The sequence below is a fragment of the Rana temporaria genome, chromosome 8 (assembly GCF_905171775.1).
Source record: "Rana temporaria chromosome 8, aRanTem1.1, whole genome shotgun sequence".
NCBI classification, from domain to species: domain Eukaryota; kingdom Metazoa; phylum Chordata; class Amphibia; order Anura; family Ranidae; genus Rana; species Rana temporaria.
Genome location: NC_053496.1, coordinates 182,525,087 through 182,551,390, shown reverse-complemented (window position 1 = coordinate 182,551,390; position 26,304 = coordinate 182,525,087). Strand labels below are relative to the sequence as shown.

The 26,304-nt window shown below is 45.6% G+C and overlaps 2 protein-coding genes across 2 annotated transcripts; both read left to right on the top strand.

Annotated features, from left to right (window-relative positions):
- Positions 1 to 1,387: 1,387 nt before the first annotated feature.
- LOC120909534 (gastrula zinc finger protein XlCGF26.1-like) lies at positions 1,388 to 9,006 on the top strand. The gene is made up of 5 exons (XM_040321308.1): positions 1,388 to 1,399; positions 1,480 to 1,680; positions 1,769 to 1,924; positions 2,443 to 2,575; positions 7,231 to 9,006. Exons 2-5 carry the CDS (start codon positions 1,552 to 1,554, stop codon positions 8,523 to 8,525), a joined length of 1,713 nt encoding a protein of 570 aa, XP_040177242.1. The 5' UTR covers positions 1,388 to 1,399; positions 1,480 to 1,551; the 3' UTR covers positions 8,526 to 9,006.
- A 7,757-nt stretch (positions 9,007 to 16,763) lies between these two features.
- LOC120909537 (gastrula zinc finger protein XlCGF17.1-like) lies at positions 16,764 to 19,960 on the top strand. Its single transcript, XM_040321311.1, has 4 exons — positions 16,764 to 16,796; positions 16,877 to 17,068; positions 17,643 to 17,727; positions 18,480 to 19,960. Exons 2-4 carry the CDS (start codon positions 16,949 to 16,951, stop codon positions 19,295 to 19,297), a joined length of 1,023 nt encoding a protein of 340 aa, XP_040177245.1. The 5' UTR covers positions 16,764 to 16,796; positions 16,877 to 16,948; the 3' UTR covers positions 19,298 to 19,960.
- The last annotated feature ends 6,344 nt before the right edge of the window (positions 19,961 to 26,304 follow it).

The window sequence follows — 26,304 nt, the reverse complement described above, 5'->3', positions numbered from 1 at the left end:
TGGTCCTTTAGCTCTTAGAGCTGCTTGCTACAAACTGAACATGGGGGATATAGGAGAGGTAATAGAACCTATGGGTGGTCTGGTTTGCCTTTTTTAAATGTCCAACCTTGCTGCGAGCAGCATTCCAACCCAGTTCTCTCAATGTACTCCAAAAAGATATTTAGGTACAAAAATCCTGATATTGGGCTTTAATCAAACTAAAACCCAATGGCAGAGGTGAGAAGAATGTTGGGAATGCCGTGTGACCTTACTGTTGGTGTTTCCATACAGAGGTTCCTTCGAACCATAAAGAGGTAAACAACGTGCCACCTCCAACTCACTCCCTGACACCTCAGAGAGTAAGAAGATTCCAGAAGTCACTGGTGAGATCATTGACCGGGAGAGGTGAGCGGTGAGGGGAATTCTGGGAGATTATCCAGTAACAGACAAGGGATGTGTCTGGGTGGTGACTGTATCATTGTGTGTGTCAGGTTCCTATAAGGTGTCAGGATGTCACTGTCTATTTCTCCATGGAGGAGAAGACTTACTACCCGAGATTTGCCAAGGTCAGCCCTGCTGTCCTCGGGCCTTTCCAAACAGTGCCGATCGGCTGTGACTGGCGACCTTCGGCTCTGCTCGGCGCCCCCCCCCCCACCTCAGGCCAAAAGCGGTACTGCACAACGCTTTGGCCTGAATCATACTCGTTTTGCGAGACAACACTTGCGAAAAGCTCGTTAACCGTGTTATTCGCAATCCGAGGTTCCACTGTACTGGCTCATAAATTAAAGTATCCTTGTATTATAGCCTCAATCAGGGGGTGATACATATGTATAGTCACAAGGGACAGAAGGTAAATATATAAAAGTTGTAAGTGCTCTCCTTTCTTATGTTCCTAAAAGGTGTCAGGATGTCACTGTCTATTTCTCCATGGAAGAGTGGGAGTATTTAGAAGGACACAAGGATCTCTACAAGGACGTCATGATGGAGAATCAGTCGCCCCTCACATCACTGGGTAAGAGGAGACTTTATTGTAAAGGAGAGAGCAGTACAGAGGCTCCACCTAGATCCCCCATCATCTGATAAACACATAGAAACAATGGATTCAGTCAGTGTGTGTGTTTCCTACAGATGGATCCAGTAATGGGAACCCACCAGAGAGATGTCCCCCTCCTCTGTATTCCCGGCTTACAGTGGGGCCCAAACTGTAGGGTGGTGCACATTATTGTAAAGGAGAGAGCAGTACGGAGGCTCCACCTAGATCCCCCATCATCTGATAAACACATAGAAACAATGTATTCAGTCAGTGTGTGTATTTCCTACAGATGGATCCAGTAATGGGAACCCACCAGAGAGATGTCCCCGTCCTCTGTATTCCCGGGATTCCACACAGGAAGGTCACACCATCCCCCACCATCATCAGGTAGATGATTTTCAGTCTCTGGTAGTTATGATTTATATACAATCTCGTTTGTTACAATAAATGTTGTACTTCATATGCAGAGTGGAAACCTCGGGGGATTTAATATTGTTGTTAAAGAAGAGTTTAAAGAGGAGGAGGATGAGTGTGGAGTGATGAAGGAGTCTTCACGAGGGCAGAAGGATTTCTACAGGAATGATACGATGGAGCCACCAGAGAGGTCTCACCTTCCTCAGTATTCTCTTTATTCCAAACAAGATCACACCGTCCCTCACCATGATCAGGTAGATATGTAACAATCACGAATAGTTAAGATTTATACACAAGCATGTCTCTTACCATAAATGTTTCATTATATATTTATATATTTAGAATGGAAGCCTCGGGGATTTAAATATTGTTATTAAAGAAGAGTTTAAAGAAGAGGATGAGGAGTATGGAGTGATGGAGCCGACTGAGAGATGTCTTCATTCTCAGGATTCCCAGGATTCCACACAGGAAGGTCTCACCATCCCTCACCATCATCAGGTAGGTGGAGTTGAGGGTCGGGAACATAAAGTGATTGAACACTCTGACATGTAGAGACGCGCACACTGAAATATTTCAATTCCGGAATTCCGTTTTCGTCCGAAAAATACATTTATTTAGTTACTCCCGAAATCCGTTTTTATTTATTTTGTTGCGTTAAAAAATGCATTCGTCTGAAAAGCCGAATGAATTAAGGTCGAATATGTCATTGAAGGCTTATGGTGTCTGTCGAATTCTCTAAGAAGATTCGACAAGCAGCTAAACTGTACGACGCCGCAATCGTACTTTTCCGGTCGAATGTTCCGCCTACAAGCTATAGAAGAATTCTAATGTTGTATGACACTAGTAATAATGATGTTTATAAATTATTATTACTAGTCAACCAACATTTGAATTCTTCTATAGCCTATGGGCCGAGCATTTGACGATGTGTGAACAAGATGATATTTTCTATGTGATCTCACATCATAAATACTTCTATGTTACAGAAGATATTTTCTGCCATTCTGTTGGTTTAGGGTGAAGATCTGATAAAAACAAAAGTCGAGAGTGAAGCAGAGGAGATGGATAGGAAGGTTGACGAGAAGTATATGGAGAAGGCTGAAACAGGAACATTCGAAAAGGAGGACACTCCTACAGAGATCAGCACAGGTGAGCTGTAATCTATTCGTCTGCACACTGTGACAGGAAGTCAGGTAAATCTGTGAGTGTTGTCACAAACGGGAGATACATTTCTGCCTTGTTTAGACAATACACCAATTGTTATTAGGCGTCGGCTGCAAAAGTAGCCAGGAAAGGTTTGAGGGCGTTGGAAGACCTCAGATGTTCAGAATGAGGCAATTAAGGCCTCTATAAGTAATCCAGAGGATTACCACTGTTTTGCTGCATCCTGAGGCTTTGTGAGTAAGGAGAGCAGTAGCTGAAAGTCTTCTGAGGAGGTGAGGAGGTGATTGATTTTTCTGTGTGATAAAAATCAAAAGACAATTGTTTTTCTGCTGTATGACCATCAATGTCTGCCCAGCACTAGGCTGTGCCAGACTCCATAGATAGGTTCCTGTGTGGTGTAGGTAGACGCCCCAAGTGGCCAGGGTTTATTTTATGTTTGATTTTGTTTATGCTGTTTGGATGCTTGCAATTGTTTCCAGCAAGATGGAAGAATGAACCAAAATCTTTGTTTTCAGCCGTCTTCGACTGCCTGTCTGTATAAATTCAGTGTGTAGTGAACCCATCCAGGGGGTCACACACCCCACTACCGAGCTAACCCCTTACAACACTGATTGGTCCAGAGTATGGTGGAAGCTGATTAATATCAGCCTATAATAGGTTGATAATGGTCCCCTCCCTGCACTGATACCCATCCAGGGGTTCACCTGGCAGTATTAGGTTGTGTGTCACGCCTAATTACAGTAGCACAGATATGATAACACAGATTAAGACTTTCTTGGGTTGGTCCCTCTTCTTCCAGCAGACTTATAACTAAATGTTACCAAAAAAACAATTTGAACCTCTCAGAAGTCCCACCAGACGTGGCCTTGGACCAAGAGTCTCCAAACTTTCTAAGCAAAGAGCCAGTTCTCTGTCCTTCAGGCTTTAGGGGAAGCACCATGGTTTTTCTCCCACGTTTGTTGGTATCAGCGGGAGGAATAGTGCCTCATGGATGCTGTAACGAAACCCCAAATGGGACAGGGGTTAAAGCCGTTTCAGATATTCCATTCCCAAACCCAAGACCGGTACCGACATTCCACAGTCAGGCAAACGAACCCCAATAACGAGACACACAGCTCTGTTTGAGGTTCCACACGAATAGACCCTTTATTGAGAAATACAGGCTCTTATATACAAGTCCAAATGAACAATGACCCAACTCCACCCACATCATCACACAATGGTTCCTAACGAGCTCCAATACACATCTTTTAGTAGACATTTTGGCTCCAGCTCTGACATAATTTACGTGAGCTAATTAACTACAGCTGACGTCTAAGACACATGACCTTTCGACTGTCTGTTAACTTGCAATACACATTTATCACAGGACTCCTTCACACAATACAGTGTCAATTAGCACAAGCCACAATGACAGATCCTCAGTAGCCATTCTATATTTATTTAAATCACAACAGACAATAGAATGCAATCACAGCAAGCTTTATAGTATACTTCGGCCTGTGCCCTTCATTAGAGACATAGGGTGATCTACACATAAGAGGCATCAGGGATCTTCTGGGTCCCAGGGGCCCTTCCATTACAGATGCATGGGAGGAATAATGGTCCATCATTGGTGACAGTTGCAGGAATGTAGGTTGCAGGAATAGTGCCTGAGATACAAGCAAGCAAATGGGCCACATCTAGCCCCTGGGTCCACCATTTGTTGACCATTGCCTTGGACAATGTGTTCTTTGTTCTTCGGTGCCTAGGCTCATGCTTGTGTGAACACCACATAACTCTCAATTCCTATTGGTTCCAATCAACTTCTGACAAGGCTACACGAACATCTCCAAAGTCCCACCAGGCCACAGGACAGAAACGGCACTTCTCAAAATATGGGACGACGCTCTCCAAGCAAAGGACAAAGCAGAATCTTGTCTCTTGGTGCTGCTGGACCTAAGTGCAGCTTTTCGACACCGTAGGCCACAAAACTCTGCTCACGTGACTCAAATCTACCATGGCTCGCTTCCTAGAAAATCCATCACAGACAGTGAAACTTGGAGTTTTCACATCAGAAGTGCGCACCGTCACATGCGGAGTCCCTCAAGGATCACATCTACCGCCCACTCCTCACAATCATTAGCAAATGGGACCTGCTCTACCACTCCTACGCAGACGACACTCAACTTTATCTTTGCATCGCCAACAAAAAAGACCAATATCATGGATTAGAAAAATGCCCGACATTGATTGATAATTGGATGACGGAGAGCTCCCTCAAACTCAATGGATCAAAAACAGAACTTCTCTTTCTCCACGCAAACTGGAAGACAAAATCTATAACGACATTGACTCCTCCCACCATCTTTGGACAAATCGTCAACCTCAAGCACGAAAGTAAAAAGCCTCGGAGTTATGACTCAGACATGACGATGGACGCACAAATAGGATCAGTAGTCAGCGGATCTCACTATCTCCTCTGCTTGCTGCGCAGACTCATCCCCTTCATCCCGCAAGAGAACACAGCAGTAGTAGTTGGAACATTCATCAATTCCCGACACAACTACGCAAACTCCCTCTACCTCGGACTACGAAATACCAGTTTTCTCATCTACAAGTCGTCAAGAACACGGCAGCCAGACTGGTAACAGGTAAAAAACCGTGGGAACCAATCTCCCCGGTCTTGAGGTCCCTCCACTGGCTGTCCGTAAAGGATCAGGTGACATTCAAGACCCTCTGCCTCACCCACAAATGCACGCAAGGAAACGCGCCGCAAAACTTATGCGAGAAAATAAAACACTACACCTCAAATCGGGCCCTACGATCAACCAACCTGATACTCCTCCGCATCCCCAAGTCCCGCTACAAATCTAAAGTAGAACGAATATTCGCAGTCCAAGGACCACGGCTATGGAACGCTCTACCTACAGACATTCGGATGGAAGTGAACCATCGGGCCTTTTAGGAAAAAAATTAAGACACATCTATTCTGAAGCATGGCTGGACCACGACATTGGATACAGCGCCTTGAGACGATTTAGTTCGAATTTATAGCGCTATACAAGTAACTCACTCACTCAAAAGCCTAGGTCTTGGGCACTGTCTTCCGTGTTTAAGGGGAGAATCTGCCTAGTGCCTAGGCTCATGGTTGTGTGAACAGCACAAAACTCTCAAGGGCAGATTCTCGTAGATCGCTGCATCTCTGCGGCGGCGTAACGTATCTCATTTACGTAACGCCGCCGCAAGTTTTACGGGCAAGTGCTCGATTCACAAAGCACTTGCGTAGCGTAAATCCCCCGGCACAAGCCCGCCTAATTCAAATTAGGCGGGTAGGGGGCGTATAGCATTTAAATTAGGCGCGTTCCCGCGCCGAACCTAATGCGCATGCGCCGTCCCTAAAATTTCCCGATGTGCATTGCGCTAAATTACATCGCAAGGACGTCATTGGTTTCAACGTGAATGTAAATGGCGTCCAGCCCTATTCACGGACGACTTACGCAAACGACGTTAAATTTTTACATTTCGACGCGGGAATGACGGCCATACTTAACATTGGTTGCCCCTCATATAGCAGAGGCAACTTTACGCGTCGCAAATCTAACGTAAACGTCGTAGGACAGTTTAACCGGTTCCCGACCGGCTCCTGTACATATACGTCGGCAGAATGGTACGGCTGGGCAAAGTAACGTATATATAAACATCAATTTGAAATTCCCACCGCGCGGGCGCGTGCCCCTGCTGCAAACTCTGTGACCGTGTCCACGGACTCGATGTCCACCGGTGTCCCGCGATCGGGTCACAGAGCTGCAGAACGGGGAGATGTCAGTGTAAACATGCATCGCCCCGTTCTGCCTAGTGACATGTCACTGATCGTCTGTCCCTCTCTCATCGGGAGCAGCGATCAGTGACGTGTCACTTGTAGCCACTCCCCCTAACAGTTAGAATCACTCCCTAGGACACACTTAACCCCTTCCTCGCCCCTAGTGGTTAACCCCTTCACTTCCAGTGTCATTTTCACTGTAATCAGTGCATTTTTAAAGCACTGATCGCTGTAAAAATGACAATGGTCCTAAAAATGTGCCAAAAGTGTCCGATGTGTCCGCCATAATGTCGCAGTCACGAAAAAAAAAACGCTGATCGCCGCCATTACTAGTAAAAAAAAATATTAATAAAAATGCCATAAAACTATCCCCTATTTTGTAGAAGCTATAACTTTTGCGCAAACCAATCAATAAACGCTTATTGCGATTTATTTTTATTTTTTTACCAAAAATAGGTAGAAGAATACGTATCGGCCTAAACTGAGGGAAAAAAAATGTTTCTATATATTTTTGAGGGATATTTATTACAGCAAAAAGTAAAAAATATAGATTTTTTTTCCAAATTGTCGCTCTATTTTTGTTTATAGCGCAAAAAATAAAAACCGCAGAGGTAATCAAATACCACCAAAAGAAAGCTCTATTTGTGGGAAAAAAAGGATGCCAATTTTGTTTGGAAGCCACGTCGCACGACCGCGCAATTGTCAGTTAAAGCGACGCAGTGCTGAATCGCAAAAAGTGGCAAGGTCTTTGGGCCGCCAAATCCTCCGGGGCTGAAGTGGTTAAGTGAACTGATCCGCGCCCATCCCCCGTTAATAATGTTTTTTTATGTATTTCCAGGAAACGCCACGAAGAAACTGTCAAAGGATCGTCTCACTTTATCTCCAGGTTGTAAAATGAAGGATGAGGACACTAAAGAGAGTTCCAGAATTCAGGAGGAGAAGCCGCATTCCTGCCCCGATTGCGGGAAACGTTTTGCATCAAAGATACTAGTTGGCAAACATCAAAAATCTCACTCGGGCGAGAAGCCGCACGCCTGCACCCACTGCGGCAAGTGTTTCGCCACGCGAACGCTAGTTGCCAGGCATCAGAGATCTCACACGGGGGAGAAGCCGTATTCCTGCTCTGAGTGCGGGAAACGTTATTCGCAAACATCCAAACTTATTAGACACCAGAGATCCCACACGGGGGAGAAGCCATTCTCCTGCCCTGAGTGTGGGAAATGCTACCCGGCAAAATACGAACTGGTCGCACATCTAAAATGTCACACGGGGGAGAGGCCGTTTGCCTGCGCAGAGTGCGGGAAATGTTTTAAAGAGAAGTCCCATCTGAACACACACTTAAGATCCCACACGGGGGAGAAGCCGCATCCCTGCCCTGAGTGTGGGAAATGTTTCAAAGAGAAGTCCCATCTCTACACCCACCTGAAAACTCACAAGGGGGAGAAGCCATATTCCTGTGCGGATTGTGGGAAACGTTTTTCTGAGAAGTACCATCTTAACAGTCATCGGAAAATTCACACGGGGGAGAAGATGCACCCTTGCACCGAGTGCGGGAAAAGTTTTCCTATGGCGTCCCACCTTTTAATACATCAGAGAAAGCACACTGGGGAAAAGCCGTTTCCCTGCCCTCAGTGCGGGAAATGTTTTGTTAGGAAATCTCACGTGGATAGGCACCAAAAATCTCACACGGGGGAGAAACCGTTTTCCTGTGCCGAGTGCGGGAAAAGTTTTTCGCAGAAGTGCCATCTTACCAAACACCAAAAAGAGCACACTGGCGAGAAGCCGTTCCCCTGCCCCGAGTGCGGGCAATGTTTTACTCACAAATCGCTGCTAGAAAGACATCACAGGTCCCACACGGGGGAGAAGCCGTTTTCCTGCCCCGAGTGCGGGAAAGGTTTTTCGGATAAGGCCAAACTCTCTAGGCATCAGAGGCTGCACACGGGCGAGAAACCGTATTCCTGCCCCGAGTGCGGGAAATGCTATCCGCAGAAATCAGAACTTGATATACATCAGAGGTCTCACACGGGGGAGAAGCCGTATTCCTGCCCTGAGTGCGGGAAGCGGTTTACACAGAAATCTCATGTCTCCAGACATCAGAGGTCCCACACGACCGTGGAGGTGATTGTGTCCTGAGTATGGAAAATGGTTTCTATACCAGGCAGTGACATACATGGTAGAAAACGCATAGCTAACTACTCCTCTAACTGTCAAATTCAAGGAAAGAGGGGGGAGGGGCGTGTCATTTCTGGATTGTTCTTCTTCCCATGTAGTCTGATCTCCCCTGCCATTTAACACAAGCCTCAAAGAAAGGAGTCATGGTGAGGAACATGCTAGATATTACTTGGGGGGTGAAGAGTGGGGGCATCACACTACTTGGTGCCAGGACTATTCAGTACAGCTATAAGCCTGCACAGGCAGATGCATTGGCTTGTAGGCTGCCACCTGCTGCCTGAAAATGGTAAATATGACATTTTCAGAGCTAACATTTTAATTTTACTTGTTAAAACATACAAATATATTAACACCAATTATTTTTTTAGCATGAAACCTAGATATTCAAGTTCATTTTATTCCTTGTATGATTAATAAAAGTGTGCTTTCGGATTTGCTTTATTATTTTTTGTTTTCTTTCTTACGTGTCTCTTTTTTGTTGTGTGACTATTGAAGAAGCCTGTTAGAGGCACTGGTGGCTCTGTGGTTCTTGATTCTGGGGAGTGTAGTTCCACTGTCCACCTGTGCATATCTCCCAGCAATCATCAGGTTCCAGAAATTTCCCAATGATTATGGCTGCTGGGAGTGTACTTAGTCCCATCAAGAGGCTCACTATTTTAGCTTTACTTTTGGAGGATCCTGCTCACATTTTTTTTTATTTTGGCCTCTTGCACACATCTTGCAGATGTTTGCAGGCATGTTAGAGACCTGGCATAAAATATCCATTGTATTCCCATGTATTCCCTTTAAACCCAAACACATATAAATAACACTGGTTCTGTGGCTGATGGGGAACATGTCCTCTGGACCTGGGTTCCATGAAAACCTAGGAGTCTCCAGAGGTTGATAATGTATAGAGTAAGGGCTGGAGGGACCCCAAAGGCCCAAAAGACCAAAGACAAGGGGGCAGGGGGACTATATCGGTACTAGATAAGAAAAAATGTAGTAGAGATAAAAGATATATATCAGTTTATTTAACATAGTATTAAAAAAAAAGAGACACATATAATCATAAAATACATAAAAAAAACAACAATATAGAGCGATGGACATATTGTACGACCAACCGTACAGGTCATCCGAGATGGGATAAACCCTGAGCACAGGGTGGTGGTGAAAACAAGGGGGTCATACAACACTGGATCTTGACTAGTTTCGCAACAAAGTTGCTTCGTCAGGAGAATTCTATACAGAGGACAACCACTCGCTAGGGAGCCAGAAGCCAACCGCGGAGAGCACTCTCACACAGGGACCAGGGGGGGGGGGGGGGGGGCAACTGCGAAGGTAGACCTGTTGTGACTTTGTGTTATTAAAAATGTATTAAGATAAGGGGGCCCTAGGACCCACGTGGAAGCAAACAGCAAGTAGTTATCCAAAACCGTGTTTTAAGGGTTCAAATATGTCATAAACTTTAAATTCACTGGTAAGTGTACAGCCTGTGATCGGGTAAGATCAAAGCTCGTGATAGGGCCGGGTGTATTCTGGCTCTCAGATAATTTCCCACTGACACATTTGATCTTTTAACTGTCCGGAAAGTGGCAATTTTTCTCAATGACCACAAGTGTAAGGAGCATTCCACCTCAACCAGGGTTCCATGGAAGCCTAGGGTTCCTCTAGAGCAGTGGTTGTCATCCCTGTCCTTAAGTACCACCAGCAGGCCATGTTTTGGTAATTTCTCTTAGATAAAATAGCTGTACAAAATACCAAGCCATTGAGGAATCGTGCCACGTTGTTGGATAAGTGGGAGGAATAGTGCTTCATTGATGGTTTTTATGGGAAGAATAATGGTCCATCATTGATGACAGTTGGAGGCACTGGTGGCTCTGTGGTCCTTGGTTCCGAAGAGTGTAATTTCACTGTCCAGCTGTGGATATCTCCCAGCAATCATCAGGTTCCAGAAATGACCCAATGATTCTGGCTGCTGGGAGTGTACTTAGCCCCATCAAGAGGCTCACTATTTTAGCTTTACCTTTGGAGGATCCTGCTCACATTTTGTTTAGAATTTTGGCCTCTTGCACACATCTTGCAGATGTTTGCAGGCATATTAGAGGCCTGGCATACAATTTCCATTGTATTCCCATGTAGGGTTGCCACCTCATCCCTTTAAACCCAATTATCACCTTAATCAGCCATTGATCCTGTGTAGATAAAATGTGTTCGGGTTTAAAGGGAAGTGTCAGAGAAATAGTGTTTGGAAAATAGGCCGTAGAAGTACTGGCAATCTTGCCAGTAGAAGAATTGGGCGTCATAGGTGCATCGTGTGACAGATGGTTCCCCCTGCTGGCCTATAAAAGGCTGCCTCTGTCTGACCCACGTTGCTGGATTGTCTTCAGATCTTCCCTGTTCCTGTGTCATAATTTCAAGTGATTCCTGTTGTGACCTTGGCTTGCTTTCTGACCTGCTCTGATCTCTCCTCTCCCCGGGCCCTGTTTGATCCCCGGCTTGGCTCACGGACTTTGCTATACTTGCACCTGCCTGATTTCCAGTGTTTGATCCCCGGCTTGGCTCACAGACTTTTCTATACTTGCACCTGCCTGATTACCAGTGTTTGACCCCTGGCTTGGCTCACGGACTTTTCTATACTTGCACCTGCCTAATTACCAGTGATTGACCCTGGCTTGGCTTATCACTTACCTGTGATTGATCCTCAGTTGGCCTCACCACAGCCTCCAATCTGCTCCCCTGTGTTCTACCCTCAGCCAGGCTTTTACTAGCGTCCCGATTACTCCTTGTCGTCTTCTCAAGCAAAGTCTCCAAGCGATCAACAGCTCAAGCCTTCTCAACCTGCTGACAATCGGTGCTTCTTTGAGCCCTATACCTCCTGTACAACCTTCAGAGGTATACTGCGCTTAGCCGCAAGGGGAGCCTCTCTCAGAATCTTAGCCTCGGAAAAGGTACCTGACAGGTTGAGGTGGTAACCCTATATCCATGCTCATGGAGCAGCAATTGGTGTGTTTAACCTTCTATACAAGTGAACGACTGCACGCACCTGTAGTCTGTTTTTAAGTGCATATGATATACTTGCATGTGCATGAGGCTGTGAAGTCAGGAAAATTACCCATATGGGCATTGTTAATATTTAAATATTGTTTATACTACCTTAAACATTTTATAAAATGGGGGTGTGATTTTGTAGGTGTGGTTAAAAGTGTCCGTGATCATTAGAGTGTCCCCGAATCTCATTTTTAAATCTGGTCACCTTATCCTAGGCTGAGCAGTCAAACTGAGATTATATATATATATATCAATTCTGGGCTTACAAAATCTGTATAGAAATTTTTAAATCACCACTTGTGGGAGTGGAGATGACTCCATCTATAAGGATATACAATACATACACACACACACACACACACACACAGCACAAGGCCGCGTTCATACTTCGAGACGTTTCTTGGGCTGCATTTCCTCGGAGCTCCACAAGGTGGTGATCTCACTTCTGTCTAGACAGTAAGGCTCTATGGAAGACAGACAGGAAGTCTCTATGGACAACAGGAAGTGATGTCATGTACAGACAGGAAGTGATGTTAGTTTACAGACAGGAAGTTCAGGGGGAGAGCTTAATTCGGAGGCCGTAGAGGTGAGACTTTGCTGGGAGTGGCTACAGAGGAGGTAATAAGATATTATTTTTTTATTTACACCCAGTAACCCCCCCGTCATGTCCATCCTCTTCCCCCATAGTCACTGTAATGTCTTTTATCTCCACTAGATGATGATACACACATATATAGTGTAGATTAACCTAGATTAACCCCTTCAGGGGGTTTCAACCAATGACATTTTCACTCAGTCTACCCTAACGTATTATACAACTTTTTTAGGCCCCGTACATGCTATGATCGCGTTTATGCACATTTTGGGTGTGTTTTTTCATGCTTTACACATAAGGCCGCCTATTCATTTGCGTGGGCTCACCAATGAGTGGAAAATTAGCCAAAGTAGCTCAGGGGTCAGGGTCCGTTGAAAAGCCTGGGAAGATAGTGCCCCTGGAGTGGCAGTCCAGGGGTGCCATACATTGCACGAGTGTTTGAGGGGCACTCACCGTATGGCACTTTGGTCACGATCTCCACAACACACTTTTTAACACCTGCCTCTTGGGCCAGGCCTTTTGGCTAGGACCAGGGGAATTTTTGTTTCCTGGCCAGAGGGCCGGCCATTGTATTGCACGATGGTCACTTTCCACTCACCTCTCCCACCTTCCTTCTCCCCCACTGTCTTTTTTATTTTACCCTTGTGTTTGTCACTTTATGTCTTTTTTTGTTGGTGCACTTTTGTACACCTTGCGTGTGATGAGTAGGGTGCTGGTCCTTGGGCCTGCCTTGAAAGTCTTGGGAGTAGGTGGACATGGCCTTCTGGCTTAGTTTGCCTGCTCTCATGGGGTCTCCCTTTGGGGGAGCCTCACCGAGGAGGGATCTGTTTCGGCAGACCCTCCAAGAAAGTTGGGTCTGTTTCGGCTTCGGCTGCATGGACCACAGATTACTCTAGTCCCTGCCAGGAGCCTAACGCCACGGGGGATCAGGGTTGGGTCCTTTTCGGAGGACCACTTGACGATGTACCCGTCACAGTTTTTTGTGTATCACTCTTTATGTGCGTGCACATTTTTTCCTGCACCGGGTGAAGTTTTTGGGTTGTGTTATGCACGCCACAGGCTTTTCAGTAGAAAATAAAAGTAGCTCACGTAGATTGAGCTTTGTGGCTTTTTTTTTTTAATTAACTTGATGTGGCTCGTTTGTCAAACGTTTTTGTGTTGTTTTTTGCACATGGAAAAACGCACATCTGCTTGCCGTAGTTGAGTGCCATTAACACTGAATGGCACCTTAAGTGCAAAAAAAAAGATTTTCATACGTTTCGTAAATGCGCACAAAAACAAGTGATTTTGTGCATGTTCATGAAATGTTGAGGCGTGGATAGGGTCTACTAAGGCCTCATTCTCGCCTTTTGCTTTTGAAAACGAGCACAGAAATGCAAGTTTCTGGAAAGGCGAGAAAGACAGCCAAAACGTGCATTGTGTTTGCAGCGTCAATAATTCTTAATGGCACTCCAAATGCGGTATCAATCATGTGACAAAATGCTTTAACATGCACAAGGCTCGGTACCGAAAGAAGGTGCAGGAGCTACACTGGCGTTTTGTTGTGTGTTGGGCAGCCCATAAAAGTGAATGAGCTGCTCTATGCTGTAGCCCAACAAACCTGCAAAAACAGTGTAGATTTTAATGTTTATGTCTTTATTTTAGTCGTTTTAATTTGGAATAATCTTACTATAATCTTAATAAACTTTTACGCGATTATCTCAAATCTTCACCACAAATCATTAGCGCCAATGTCTCTTGAGTACAAGGATATCTCATCAGGGCCATCTTTATGTAGCAGTTAAGTTCCAACCTGAAGTTCACTGTTACTTAAGGTGTTTTTCTATATCTTCCAACTGTGGAAACTGGAAAAGTGGTACACTTCCATGTGTAGATGGTCCAGATCTGCTGTTTTTCTTTCTTTCTTTCTTTCTTTCTTTCTTTCTTTCTTTTTTCTTCTCAGTCGTTGGCTCTAATGGCATTGTTGTTGATGTTCAGGTTCTGAGGGATAGACATTGCGATGGTTGTTGATGTCCAGATTCTGAGGGATTGACATTGCGATGATTGTTGATGTCCAGGTTCTGAGGGATAGACATTGCGATGGTTGTTGATGTCCAGATTCTAAGGGATGGACATTGCAATGGTTGTTGATGTCCAGGTTCTGAGGGATAGACATTGCAATGGTTGTTGAGGTTGTGGTTCTAAAGGAATGGACATTGCGATGATTGTTGATGTTGTGGTTCTGAGGGATGAACATTGCGATGATTGTTGAGGTTGTGGTTCTGAGGGATGGACATTGCGATGATTGTTGATGTCCAGGTTCTGAGGGATAGACATTGCGATGGTTGTTGAGGTTGTGGTTCTGAGGGATGGACATTGCGGTGATTGTTGAGGTTGTGGTTCTGAGGGATGGACATTGCGATGATTGTTGATGTCCAGGTTCTGAGGGATAGACATTGCGATGGTTGTTGAGGTTGTGGTTCTGAGGGATGGACATTGCGATGATTGTTGATGTCCAGGTTCTGAGGGATAGACATTGCGGTGATTGTTGAGGTTGTGGTTCTGAGGGATGGACATTGCGATGATTGTTGATGTCCAGGTTCTGAGGGATAGACATTGCGATGGTTGTTGAGGTTGTGGTTCTGAGGGATGGACATTGCGATGATTGTTGAGGTTGTGGTTCTGAGGGATGGACATTGCGATGATTGTTGAGGTTGTGGTTCTGAGGGATGGACATTGCGATGATTGTTGAGGTTGTGGTTCTGAGGGATGGACATTGCGATGGTTGTTGATGTTGTGGTTCTGAGGGATGGACATTGCGATGGTTGTTGATGTTGAGGTTTTACAGGAATGGACATTGTGATGATTGATGATGTTAAGGTTCTGAGGGATGGACATACCAAATTCAGCCAACCCTGAAGGCCAGTACGTCCACTTCTTGTAAAGTTTATTGTTGGACTTGAAAGGCCCATTTTTGCTGGTGTGAGTCCAATTTTTTTCATCACAGGAACCTCTACATAGGATGAATTCTTTCTTCTGGTGGATGTGGACCAACATATTGCCCTTAGTCATTAGAAAGGAGATTGCTGCCCCCAGAAAATCAGCCATGTAGACAAAAGTGAAGGTGGCTTCAGCCTGCGTGTTCCTGACAGAACCATGTCCTTGATGCGTTTCATTCCGCCCATTGTGGCTTAGTTATAGGACTATGGCTAAGCCCCAGTGGGCAGGGCGAAACGTGTCAGACAGGAGCAAGAGGAGGATCTAGGCAAACAGAATTCGGCAGCAACAAAAACACTGGAGCGAGACACTAGAAGGTGGGGACCTAAATACCCTCCCAGGGGCCAGCATCAGGTGGTAATTGATTACAAGGTTCTGCTGGGAGACACCTGCTGGTGGACACTGAAATTACAACCCTCTGCCCAGGGAACCACAATGCCACCTGTAGGTGATACAGGTCCTGACAAGGAGATTGCTCTGCATGGCTTGGAGGTTGTCCAAGCTGTCTGAGTCTTTTAGCCACAACTTTGGTCAAGAAAAGTGACTATCTTTGTCATAATTAGGGCATTCCAGGAAGGGTGTTCTGCCTTCTTGTTCCACTACTTCTAGGTGGATGCCTCGGGCCAATGTCGAGACCTATGGTCTAGAAGTTGGGCTTCTCACTTTTCTGTGGAAGCTTATAGTCCTTCTTAAAAACTGAACATAGCGGATGTTGGAGGGTTTATGGCCCATATGGCTGGCCTAGAGTTTGTCTTATTTATAGTGTCCGATCTTCTGGTATATGGCAATACTTTGCAGTTGTTAACAAATCTCTGCGGGGAGAGATGGGGAAAAAAATTTTTTGGGAACGTCATATGACATTGCTGTTGATGTTTTTCTATGCAGAGCTTTCCTGTGAAGTCTGGTGATCAGGTCAAATCTCAGTGCCTCCACCTCGCTGCCTGACACCTGGAAACACCAAGAAGATTCTAGAAGTCACCAAGAAGATCTTTGGGCTGCTGACAGGAGAGGTGAGCGGTGCCGGGAATTCTGGGACATTATCCAGTAACAGACAAGGGGTGTGTCTGGATGGTGACTGTATCATTGTGTGTGTCAGGTTCCTATAAGGTGTCAGGATGTCACTGTCTATTTCTCAATGGAGGAGTGGGAGTATTTAGAAGGACACAAGGATCTCTACAAGGACGTCATGATGGAGAATCAGCCGCCCCTCACATCACCGGGTAAGAGGAGACTTTATCTTAAAGGAGAGAGCAGTACGAAGGCTCCACCTAGATACCCCATCATCTGATAAACACATAGAAACAATAGATTCAGTCAGTGTGTGTGTTTCCTACAGATGGATCCAGTAATGGGAACCCACCAGAGAGATGTCCCCGTCCTCTGTATTCCCAGCTAACAGTGGGGCCCAAACTGTAGGGTGGTGCACATTATTGTAAAGGAGAGAGCAGTACGGAGGCTCCACCTAGATCCCCCATCATCTGATAAACACATAGAAACAATGTATTCAGTCAGTGTGTGTGTTTCCTACAGATGGATCCAGTAATGGGAACCCACCAGAGAGATGTCCCCGTCCTCTGTATTCCCGGGATTCCACACAGGAAGGTCTCACCATCCCCCACCATCATCAGGTTGGTATTTGCCAATTATTGGTAGTTATGATTTATACACAAACATGTTTGTTACAATAAATGTTTTATTTTATATTTAGAATGGAACCCTTGAGGGTTTTAATATCATTATCAAAGAAGAGTTTAAAGAGGAGGACGATGAGTATGGGGTGATGGAGTTTCCCGAAGAACACACTGATCTCATTAAGGATGTTAGGAAGGAGCCAACTAAGAGACGTCTTCGTTCTCGGGATTCCACACAGGAAGGTCACACCATCCCCCACCATCATCAGGTAGGTGGAGTTGAGGGTCGGGAACATAAAGTGATTAAACACTCTGACATGTGGAAACGATGTGTGGACTCTACAAGATGATATTTTTGTCAGAAACCATGAATCAGACCGAGACAGAAGTACAGTTAAATCACACTTGTTTAATAATAATAATAATAAAAAGATAAACATAGTAAGCGTAGTCAAAACATAGCCAGAGTTCAGGAACCGGATCAGATAGTCAGCCAAGCCAAATGTCAGAGAGCCAGAGATTTACATAGTAGAAGAGCAAGCAGGATCAGGAGCCAGAAAGGGACATCAGCCGAGCAAAGTCTTCAACAGGAACACAGGAGAAAGTCTCTGTGATGTTGACCAAGGCGAAGGCAGAGAGCAAATGAGCTGGTAGGCTTAAGTAGGAAGGACTGACGAGCAGGATCATCAACAGGTGAGTCACTGTTGAGAGATGGGAACTGGCAATTAGCCGACAGCTAAGCGGCCAGCTCAGAGAAGGAAGGGCTGAGCCCAGCCCCGACAGTGATCTCACATCATAAATACTTTGTTACAGATGTTATTTTCTACTATTCTGTTGGTTTAGGGTGAAGATCTGATTAAAATGAAAGTTGAGGAGATAGAAGAAGAGACGTGTGTGAGGGATGATCCCGCTGCTGAGATCAGCACAGGTGAGCCATAATATATTCTTCTGTTATCTCTGCTCTGTTTGTAGGTAGGGGTCACTCTGTTTCCCCATTAGGAGATATGTTCCTTCAAGGAAGGAGACTGAGTTCATTTCCTCTGGTCGGTATTATTTAAATACTTTGGGTGGAGCCTGGGAGGGCCTGTTCTGGAACCACATGCATTTCATCAGTCCTGATGCAGAGAGTGGCCCAAGCCAGTGGAGCCGTGCTGATAGATGTGACCAGTGGTATGGTGCGTGTGTGCGCAGGGCGCACCTCGTCTTGGGCACACCGTATATTTACGTGTAAAGGTGGAGATTATTATTTAGGGTGCTGTGGACTATGTAGAGCCCAGGAGTTAGGCCTTAAACTGCCCTGTTTTAGGCTGGGTTCACACTATTGCAGGCTCCCCACATCCAAGTCGAAATAGCAAGAGATTTTGACCGACTCTCTATGTAGCCGGTTCACGTAGCTCTGGTGTGAATTTGCACAGGGGTCCAGTGCGTCCCCGTTCACCGTTTCAGGTCCGATTTCAGCTTGAATTTTTGGCTGAATTTGAACCTGAAATAGACCAAAAGACGCACAGAACCCATTTCAGGTCCCAATTCAGCCAAAAATTCAAGCTGAAATCGGACCTGAAAAGGTGAACGGGGACGCACTGGACCCCTGCTGTGAGCCGCATGCGACAATAGTGTGAACCCAGCCTTAGGCAGGCCCTGATGGATTACTCTCAAATGATTGTCTCGCTTTATTTCCAGGTTGCAAAATTGAAGATGAGGACATCTCAGGATGTTTTGGTGGACTTGACAGTGTGGATAGACATCGGGGTCCCTCTGACTCTAAGCAATTTCGTACTGTGAAGGATGGTGCCAAATTTCAGGAAGAGAAGACCCTTTCTGATCCTGACTGCGCGGAAAGCGTTGTCTTTGAACCAAGTGTCCAGGCACAACATAGATCCCAAACAGCAGAGAAGCCACATGCCTGCCCCGACTGCGAGAAAAGTTTTATCACACGATCACTACTTGTCAGACATCAAAGATCTCACACAGGGGAGAAGCCGTATTCCTGCTCTGAATGCGGGAAATCATATTCACAAGCATCAAAACTGGTCAGACATCAGAGGTGCCACACGGGGGAGAAGCCGTATTCCTGCTCCCAGTGCGGCAAATGTTTCGTAACGAAATCAGAACTTGTCATACATCAAAGATCCCACACGGGGGAGAAGCCGTTTCCCTGCCCCGAGTGCGGGAAATGTTTTTCGCTAAAAGCGAAACTTGTCAGGCATCAGAGATCTCACACGGGGGAGAAGCCGTTTTCCTGCCCTGAGTGCGGGAACAGTTTTTCAGATAAGCCCAAACTCATTAGGCATCAGAAGTTGCACACGGGCGAGAAACCGTATTCCTGCCCCGAGTGCGGCAAATGTTATCTACAGAAATCAGTACTTGATATACATCAGAGGTCTCACACGGGGGAGAAGCCGTTTTCCTGCCCTGAGTGCGGGAAATGTTTTACACAGAAATCTCATGTCTCCAGACATCGGAGGTCCCACAGGACCGTGGAGGTGATTGTGTCCTGAGTATTAAAACTGTTTTTTATACCAGGCCGTCACATACATGTGGCTAGCTACTCCTCTAAATGTCCAATGCAGGGAGAGAGGGGGGAGGGGCATGTAATTGCTGGATTGGTTCTTTCAGTGTAGTCTGATCTCTCCTGCCATTTAGCACAAGCCTCAAAGAAAGGAGTCCTGGTGAGGAACATGCTAGATATTACTTGGGGGGTGAAGAGTGGGGGACCACACTACATGGTACCAGTGACTATTCAGCACAGCTGTGAACTTGCACAGGTAGCTGCATTTGCTGGTAGGCTGCCATCTGCTGGAAAATATGACATTTTCCGGGGGAAGCAGTTAAATTTTTTACAGTGGAACCTCGGATTGCGAGTAAGGCGGTTTACGAGCCTTTCGCAATATAAGCTATTCTTTAAAAATCAATCCCAACTGGCTTTGCGAGCGTTGTCTCGAAAGACGAGCAGGAGTATAGCCCCTGGGATGTGCAGTACCGCATTTGGCCAGAGGTGCGGGGGGCGCCGGTGATGCTCGGAGACACTCGGTTCCTGAGTGTCTCTGAGCGTCTTTAAGTGTTTCCGAGGGTCTCCGGCACCACTGCACCTCTGGCCACATGCGGTACTGCATAGACAAGCAGTGGCTGTGGAACGGATTATCTGAGTATCCATTATTTCCTATGGGGAAACTCTCTTTGATATACGAGTGCTTTGGATTACAAGCTTTCTTCTTATGCTCGTAATCCAAGGTATTACTGTACTTGCTAAAACATACAAATATATTAACCCTGTGAGGGACCACCTGGCACCCAGTCTGGGTGCCCTTTGCCGTGATACAGCTTCCTCCATTCTGGAACCAGGTATTATAGCTGAATATTGCACCCGAGAACTAGACAACACTAGCTTAGGTGCAAACTGGAACTGAATTTATTGTAAATTCACACAGAATATATATACCACATAATATAGGGTAAGAGCTTGATCACATTATCCTAAACAATGCAAACTGTAAACAGTAATATCAGTACTAATGAACAGCTAACATACAGTGCATCCGGGAAAGTATTCACAGTGCTTCGCTTTGTCCACACTTTGTTATGTTACAGCCTTTTTCCAAAATGAATTAAATTCATTATTTTCTTTAAAATTCTACAAACAATCCACCATAATGACAACCTGAAAGAAGTTTGTTTTAAATCTTTGCAAATTTATTAAAAATGAAAAAAAAAACATGTACATAAGTATCACAGGCTCCTCCCATGTACATAAGTACCACAGACTCCTCCCATGTACATAAGTACCACAGACTCCTCCCATGTACATAAGTATCACAGGCTCCTCCCATGTACATAAGTACCACAGACTCCTCCCATGTACATAAGTACCACAGACTCCTCCCATGTACATAAGTACCACAGACTCCTCCCATGTACATAAGTATCACAGACTCCTCCCATGTACACAAGTACCACAGACTCCTCCCATGTACACAAGTATCACAGCCTTTGCTCAATGATTTGGTGAAGCTCCTTTGGCACCAATTAAAGCATCAAGTGTTTCTGAGTATGATGCTACGAGCTTGGCACACCTATATTTGGGCAGTTTCTCCCATTCTTCTTTGCAGGACCTCTCAAGCTCCATCAGGTTGGAGGGGAAGCGTCGGTGCACAGCCATTTTCAGATCTCTCCAGAGATGTTCAATCGGGTTCAAGTCTGAGCTCTGGCTGGGCCACTCAAGGACATTCACAGAGTTGTCCCATAGCCACTCCTTTGTTATCTTGGCTGTGTGCTTAGGGTCGTTGTCCTGTTGTTGGAAGATGAACCTTCACCCCAGTTTTAGGTCCAGAGCGCTCTGGGGAAGGTTTTCATCAAGGATGTCTCTGTACAATGCTGCATTCATCTTTCCATTGATCCTGACTAGTCTCCCAGTTCCTGCCACTGAAAAACATCCCCACAGCATGATGCTGTCACCACCATGCTTCACAGTAGGCATGGTATTGGCCAGGTGATGAGCTGTGCCTGGTTTCCTCCAGACATGACACTTGCCATTCAGGCCAAAGAGTTCAATTTTTGTTTCATCAGACCAAAGAATTTTGTTTATCATAGTCTGAGAGTGCTTCAGATGCCTTTTGCCAAACTCCTGGTGGGCTGTCATGTGTCTTTTACTGAGGAGTGACTTCCATCTGGCCACTCCCCCAAACAGGCCTGATTGGGGGAGTGGTGCAGAGTTGGTTGTTCTTCTGGAAGGTTCGCTGGAGCTCTGTCAGAGTGACCATTTGGGTTCTTGGTAGAGCTGCACAATTAATCGTGGAGAGAATCGCGATCTTGATTCTCCCCGCCCGCGAGATGACCCGCGATTCTTCTGTTTCACGGCCGGTTCCACGTAACCAGCGTGGAACGCAAATGGCGCCGATTTCGGAACCGATGGCAGCAGCCTGCGCCGCTGGATGGATGCCTGGGCTTCTCTTGCAGATCTGTACAAATGTAGTGTGTATCCATGCGCCACCCAGTGGTTGCCGGCGGGACTGCTTCTGATGTATTAATCTTTCTCATAGTTCTGTACAACTGTGTGTATTCATGCGCCACCCAATGGTTGCTGGCGGTACTGCTTCTGATGTATAAAAGAGACCAGTGATATGTCTATAATGTTAAAGACCATATAACTCCTATGAAAAAAACAGAATCAAAGTTTGATTCTGCTTTTTTCATAGGAGTAATATGGTCTTTAACATTATAGACATACCACTGGTCTGTTTTTTATATATTCATATTTTCAGATAAATCACAGGTTTATTTATTTATTTAGGGGGGGGGGGGGTTCTGGCATTCAGTTTTTGAGAATCGTGAGAGAATCGTGATCTTTAGTCTAAGCAAAAAAATTGTGATTCTCATTTTGACCAGAATCGTGCAGCTCCAGTTCTTGGTCACCTCCCTGACTAAGGCCCTTCTCCTCTGATCGCTCAGTTTGGCCGGGCGGCCCGCTCTAGGAAGAGTCCCGGTGGTTCAAAACTTCTTCCATTTACGGATGATGGAGGCCACTGTGCTCATTGGGACATTCAATGCCACAGAAATGTTTCTGTACCCTTCCCCCGATCTATGCCTCCATACAATCCTGTCTCCGAGTTCTACAGGCACTTCCTTGGACTCCATGGCTTTGTTTGTGCTCTGACATGCACTGTTATCTGTGGGAACTTATATAGACAGGTGTGTGCCTTTCCAAATCATGTCCAATCAACTGAATTTACCACAGGTGGACTCCAATCAAGTTGTAGAAACATCTCAAGGACGATCAGTGGAAACAGGAGGCACCTGAGCTCAATTTTGAGTGCCATGGCAAAGTCTGTGATACTTATGTACATGGAAGGAGCTTGTGATACTTATGTACATGGGAGGAGCCTGTGATACTTAGGTACATGGGAGGAGCCTGTGATACTTAGGTACATGGGAGGAGCTTGTGATACTTATGTACATGGGAGGAGCTTGTGATACTTATGTACATGGGTGGAGCCTGTAATACTTATGTACATGGGAGGAGCTTGTGATACTTATGTACATGGGTGGAGTCTGTGATACTTATGTACATGGGAGGAGCCTGTGATACTTAGGTACATGGGAGGAGCCTGTGATACTTATGTACATGGGATTTTTTTTGTTTTTTATTTTTAATAAATACACTATCTGGGGAGAAAAGTCTGAAGTTCAAAAAAATCAATGGGGTATATGGAAATTTTTGGTGTCTGAGGCTGTTGATGGATTATGACACCGGGATTTGGAGGAGCTGTTAGGATCTTGGGTTTGACATGAAAAAAAAAGGCTGTTGGTCTTATGGTGGCGTCTTCTTATTTTTTTCCCTTTGGGAGGGAGGGTTAGAAGTAGCATGTAAATTGAACTTCAAAATGTATGTAATTGATTTTAAATTAACTTATAATAAAAACGCAATATACCAAAAAAAGAAATCATGCAGATGAGCAGCATAAATATTCTGAAATATTCTGAACTGAGGGCCTGATTCGCTGACACCGGTTGATGCGCCTACAACCAATAGAGCGATAGGGAACTCATCCTCTGAACTAGGGTTCCTCCAGAGGTTGCTAGGAGGCTCGTTTTGTGAAGGGGAATCGGGTGTTTTTTTTAAAATCAAAGCAGTACTTACCGTTTTAGAGAGAGATCTTCTCTGCCGCTTCCGGGTATGGGCTGCGGGACTGGGCGTTCCTATTTGATTGACAGGCTTCCGACGGTCGCATACATCGTGTCACGATTTTCCGAAAGTAGCCGAACGTCGGTGCGCAGGCGCCGTATAGAGCCGCACCGACGTTCGGCTTCTTTCGACTACTTGTGACGCGATGTGTGCGACCGTCAGAAGCCTGTCAATCAAATAGGAACGCCCAGTCCCGAAGACCATACCCGGAAGCGGCGGAGAAGATCTCTCTCTAAAGCGGTAAGTACGGCTTTGATTTAAAAAATAACACCCGATTCCCCTTCACAAAATGAGCCTCAATCTAATGTTAAAAAATAATTTTCGGGTGAACTCCCGCTTCAATGGAGATAGCGCATTCATCACGCTGTAACAGACTGAAAAGCACGAAGACTGAAAAGCATAAATCGTCTCTCACCAAACTTTTACTAACACGAAATTAGCAAAAGCAGCCCCAAGGGTGGCGCCATCCGAATGGAAGTTCCCCTTTATAGTGCCGTCGTACGTCGCCGCACTTTGCTACAGCATTTTTTTTTTCACGTTTGTGTGTATGCAAGGCAGGCTTGACAAGAATCACGTCGAGAAAGACGTTGTTTTTTCTAGGACATTTGCCTGAAAAGCGCCTCTCCTGTCACTCCACTATGAAAGCCAGAGTGCTTTCACACTGGAGCGGTGCGCCTTCAGGACACAAGAAAAAGTCCTGCAAGCGGCATCTTTGGGGCGGTGTATACACGGCCCTTAAACCACCCTGCCCATTGAAATGAATAGGCAGCGCTGCCGAAGCACCTGCAAAGCGCTTCAACAGCGGCGCTACATAGGCGGTATTATCCCCTTCTTCGGCCACTAGCGGGTGTTAAAAGTGCCCCGCTAGTGGCCAAAAAGCTACGCTAAAACAACGGTAAAGCGCCACTAAAACTAGCTTTCCCGCCGACGCTCTCACCGCCCTAGTGTGAAAGTAGCCTAATACTGCTTGAAAATTTAATAAAATGGGGTTGTGATTTGGTATGAGTGGTTTAGCGTGTCCGTGATCAATAGAGTGTCCGTGATCAATAGAGTGTCCCTGAATTTCATATAAAAAATCTGGTCACCTTAGCCTGTTCTGACCAGTCAAACTCAGCATATACACGCCCCAGCCACTTTATTAGGTACACCTGTTTAATTGCTTAGTAACACAAATTGCTAATCAGTTAATCAGCAACTCAGTGCATTTAGGCATCAAAACATGGTGAAGACGACTTGCTGAAGTTCCAACCGAGCATTAGAATGGGGAAGAAAGGGGATTTAAGTGACTTTGAACGTGGCATGGTTGTTGGTGCCAGACGGGCTGGTCTGAGGATTTCCAAAAATGCTGATCTGCTGGGATTTTCACGCACAACCATCTCTTGGGTTTACAGAGAATGGTCCGGAAAAGAGAAAATATCCAGTGAGCGGAAGTTGCGTGGAGGAAAATGCCTTGTTGATGTCAGAGGAGAATGGGCAGACTGGTTCCAGATGATAGCAAGGCAACAGTAACTCAAATAACCACTCGTTACACCCAAGGGGCCAGATCCACGAAGCGCGGCGCTTCTTTACGGCCAGCGTAGTGTATCTCAGACACACTACGCCGCCGTAACTTACAGCGTATTTCCCGTATTCTCAAAGAATTTGCGCCGTAAGTTACGGCGGCGTAGTGTAACTGTGTCGGCGTAAGGGCCGCAATTCAAATGGATGAGATGGGGGTGTGTTTTATGGTAATGCGTCTTGACCCGACGTAAATGACGTTTTTTCTGAACGGCGCATGCGCCGTCCATGGGGGTATCCCAGTGCGCATGCTCGAAATTAACCCGCAACAAGCCAATGCTTACGACGTGAATGTCATTCTACGCAAAGCCCTATTCGCGAACGACTTATGCAAACGACGTAAAATTTTCAAAATTCGATGCGGGAACGGCGTCCATACTTAACATTGAGTACGCCTCATGTAGCAGGGGTAACTATACGCCGAAAAAAGCCTTACGGAAACAACGTAAAAAAATGCGCCGGCCGGACGTACGTTCATGGATCGCCATATCCAACTAATTTGCATACTCGACGCGGAAATCGACGGAAACGCCACCTAGCGGCCAGCATAAATATGCACCTTAGATCCGACGGCATACTAAGACGTACGCCAGTCAGATCTAGCCCAGCTTCAGGCGTATCTTTTTTTGTGGATACAAAACAAAGATTCGCCGGAGCAAACTCGAAGTTATGCGGCGTATCAATAGATACGCCAGCGTAACTTCTTTGTGGATCTGGCCCAAGGTATGCATAATACCATCTCTGAACGCACAACACATCCAACCTTGAAGCAGATGGCTTAAAGCAGCAGAAGACCACACCGGGTGCCACTCCTGTCAGCTAAGAACAGGAAACTGAGGCTATGATTCGCTCAGGCTCACCAAAATTGGACAATGGCAGATTGGAAAAACATTGCCTGGTCTGATGGATCTTCTGATTCAACCTTGTTGAATCTATGTCACAAAGAATTAAGGCAGTTCTGAAGGCAAAACGGGATCCAACCCGTTACTAGCAAGGTGTACCTAATAAGATGGCCGTGAGTGTATATAAAGCCTGGGCATAAAAAATCTACATAGAAATATAAAATTCCCCACTTGGTGGGAGTGGAGATGACCCCATCTATAAGGATATACAGTACATACACACACAGCACAAGGACGTGTTCACACTACGAGACGTTTCTCAGGCTGCAGTTCTTCAAAGCTACACAAGATGGCGATCTCAATTCTACCCAGACAGGAAGTCTCTATGGAAAACAGACAGGAAGTCTCTATGGAAGACAGGAAGTGA

Excerpts from the sequence above, each read along its gene's own strand:
- LOC120909534 (XM_040321308.1), top strand. The coding sequence starts at position 1,552 with ATGAAGGAGTCTTCACGAGGGCAGAAGGATTTCTACAGGAATGATACG. Across the intron at positions 1,681-1,768 it reads CCGTCCCTCACCATGATCAG|AATGGAAGCCTCGGGGATTT; the intron begins GTAGATATGTAA and ends TTATATATTTAG. Across the intron at positions 2,576-7,230 it reads TCCTACAGAGATCAGCACAG|GAAACGCCACGAAGAAACTG; the intron begins GTGAGCTGTAAT and ends ATGTATTTCCAG.
- LOC120909537 (XM_040321311.1), top strand. The coding sequence starts at position 16,949 with ATGGAGTTTCCCGAAGAACACACTGATCTCATTAAGGATGTTAGGAAG. Across the intron at positions 17,069-17,642 it reads CCATCCCCCACCATCATCAG|GGTGAAGATCTGATTAAAAT; the intron begins GTAGGTGGAGTT and ends CTGTTGGTTTAG. Across the intron at positions 17,728-18,479 it reads CGCTGCTGAGATCAGCACAG|GTTGCAAAATTGAAGATGAG; the intron begins GTGAGCCATAAT and ends CTTTATTTCCAG.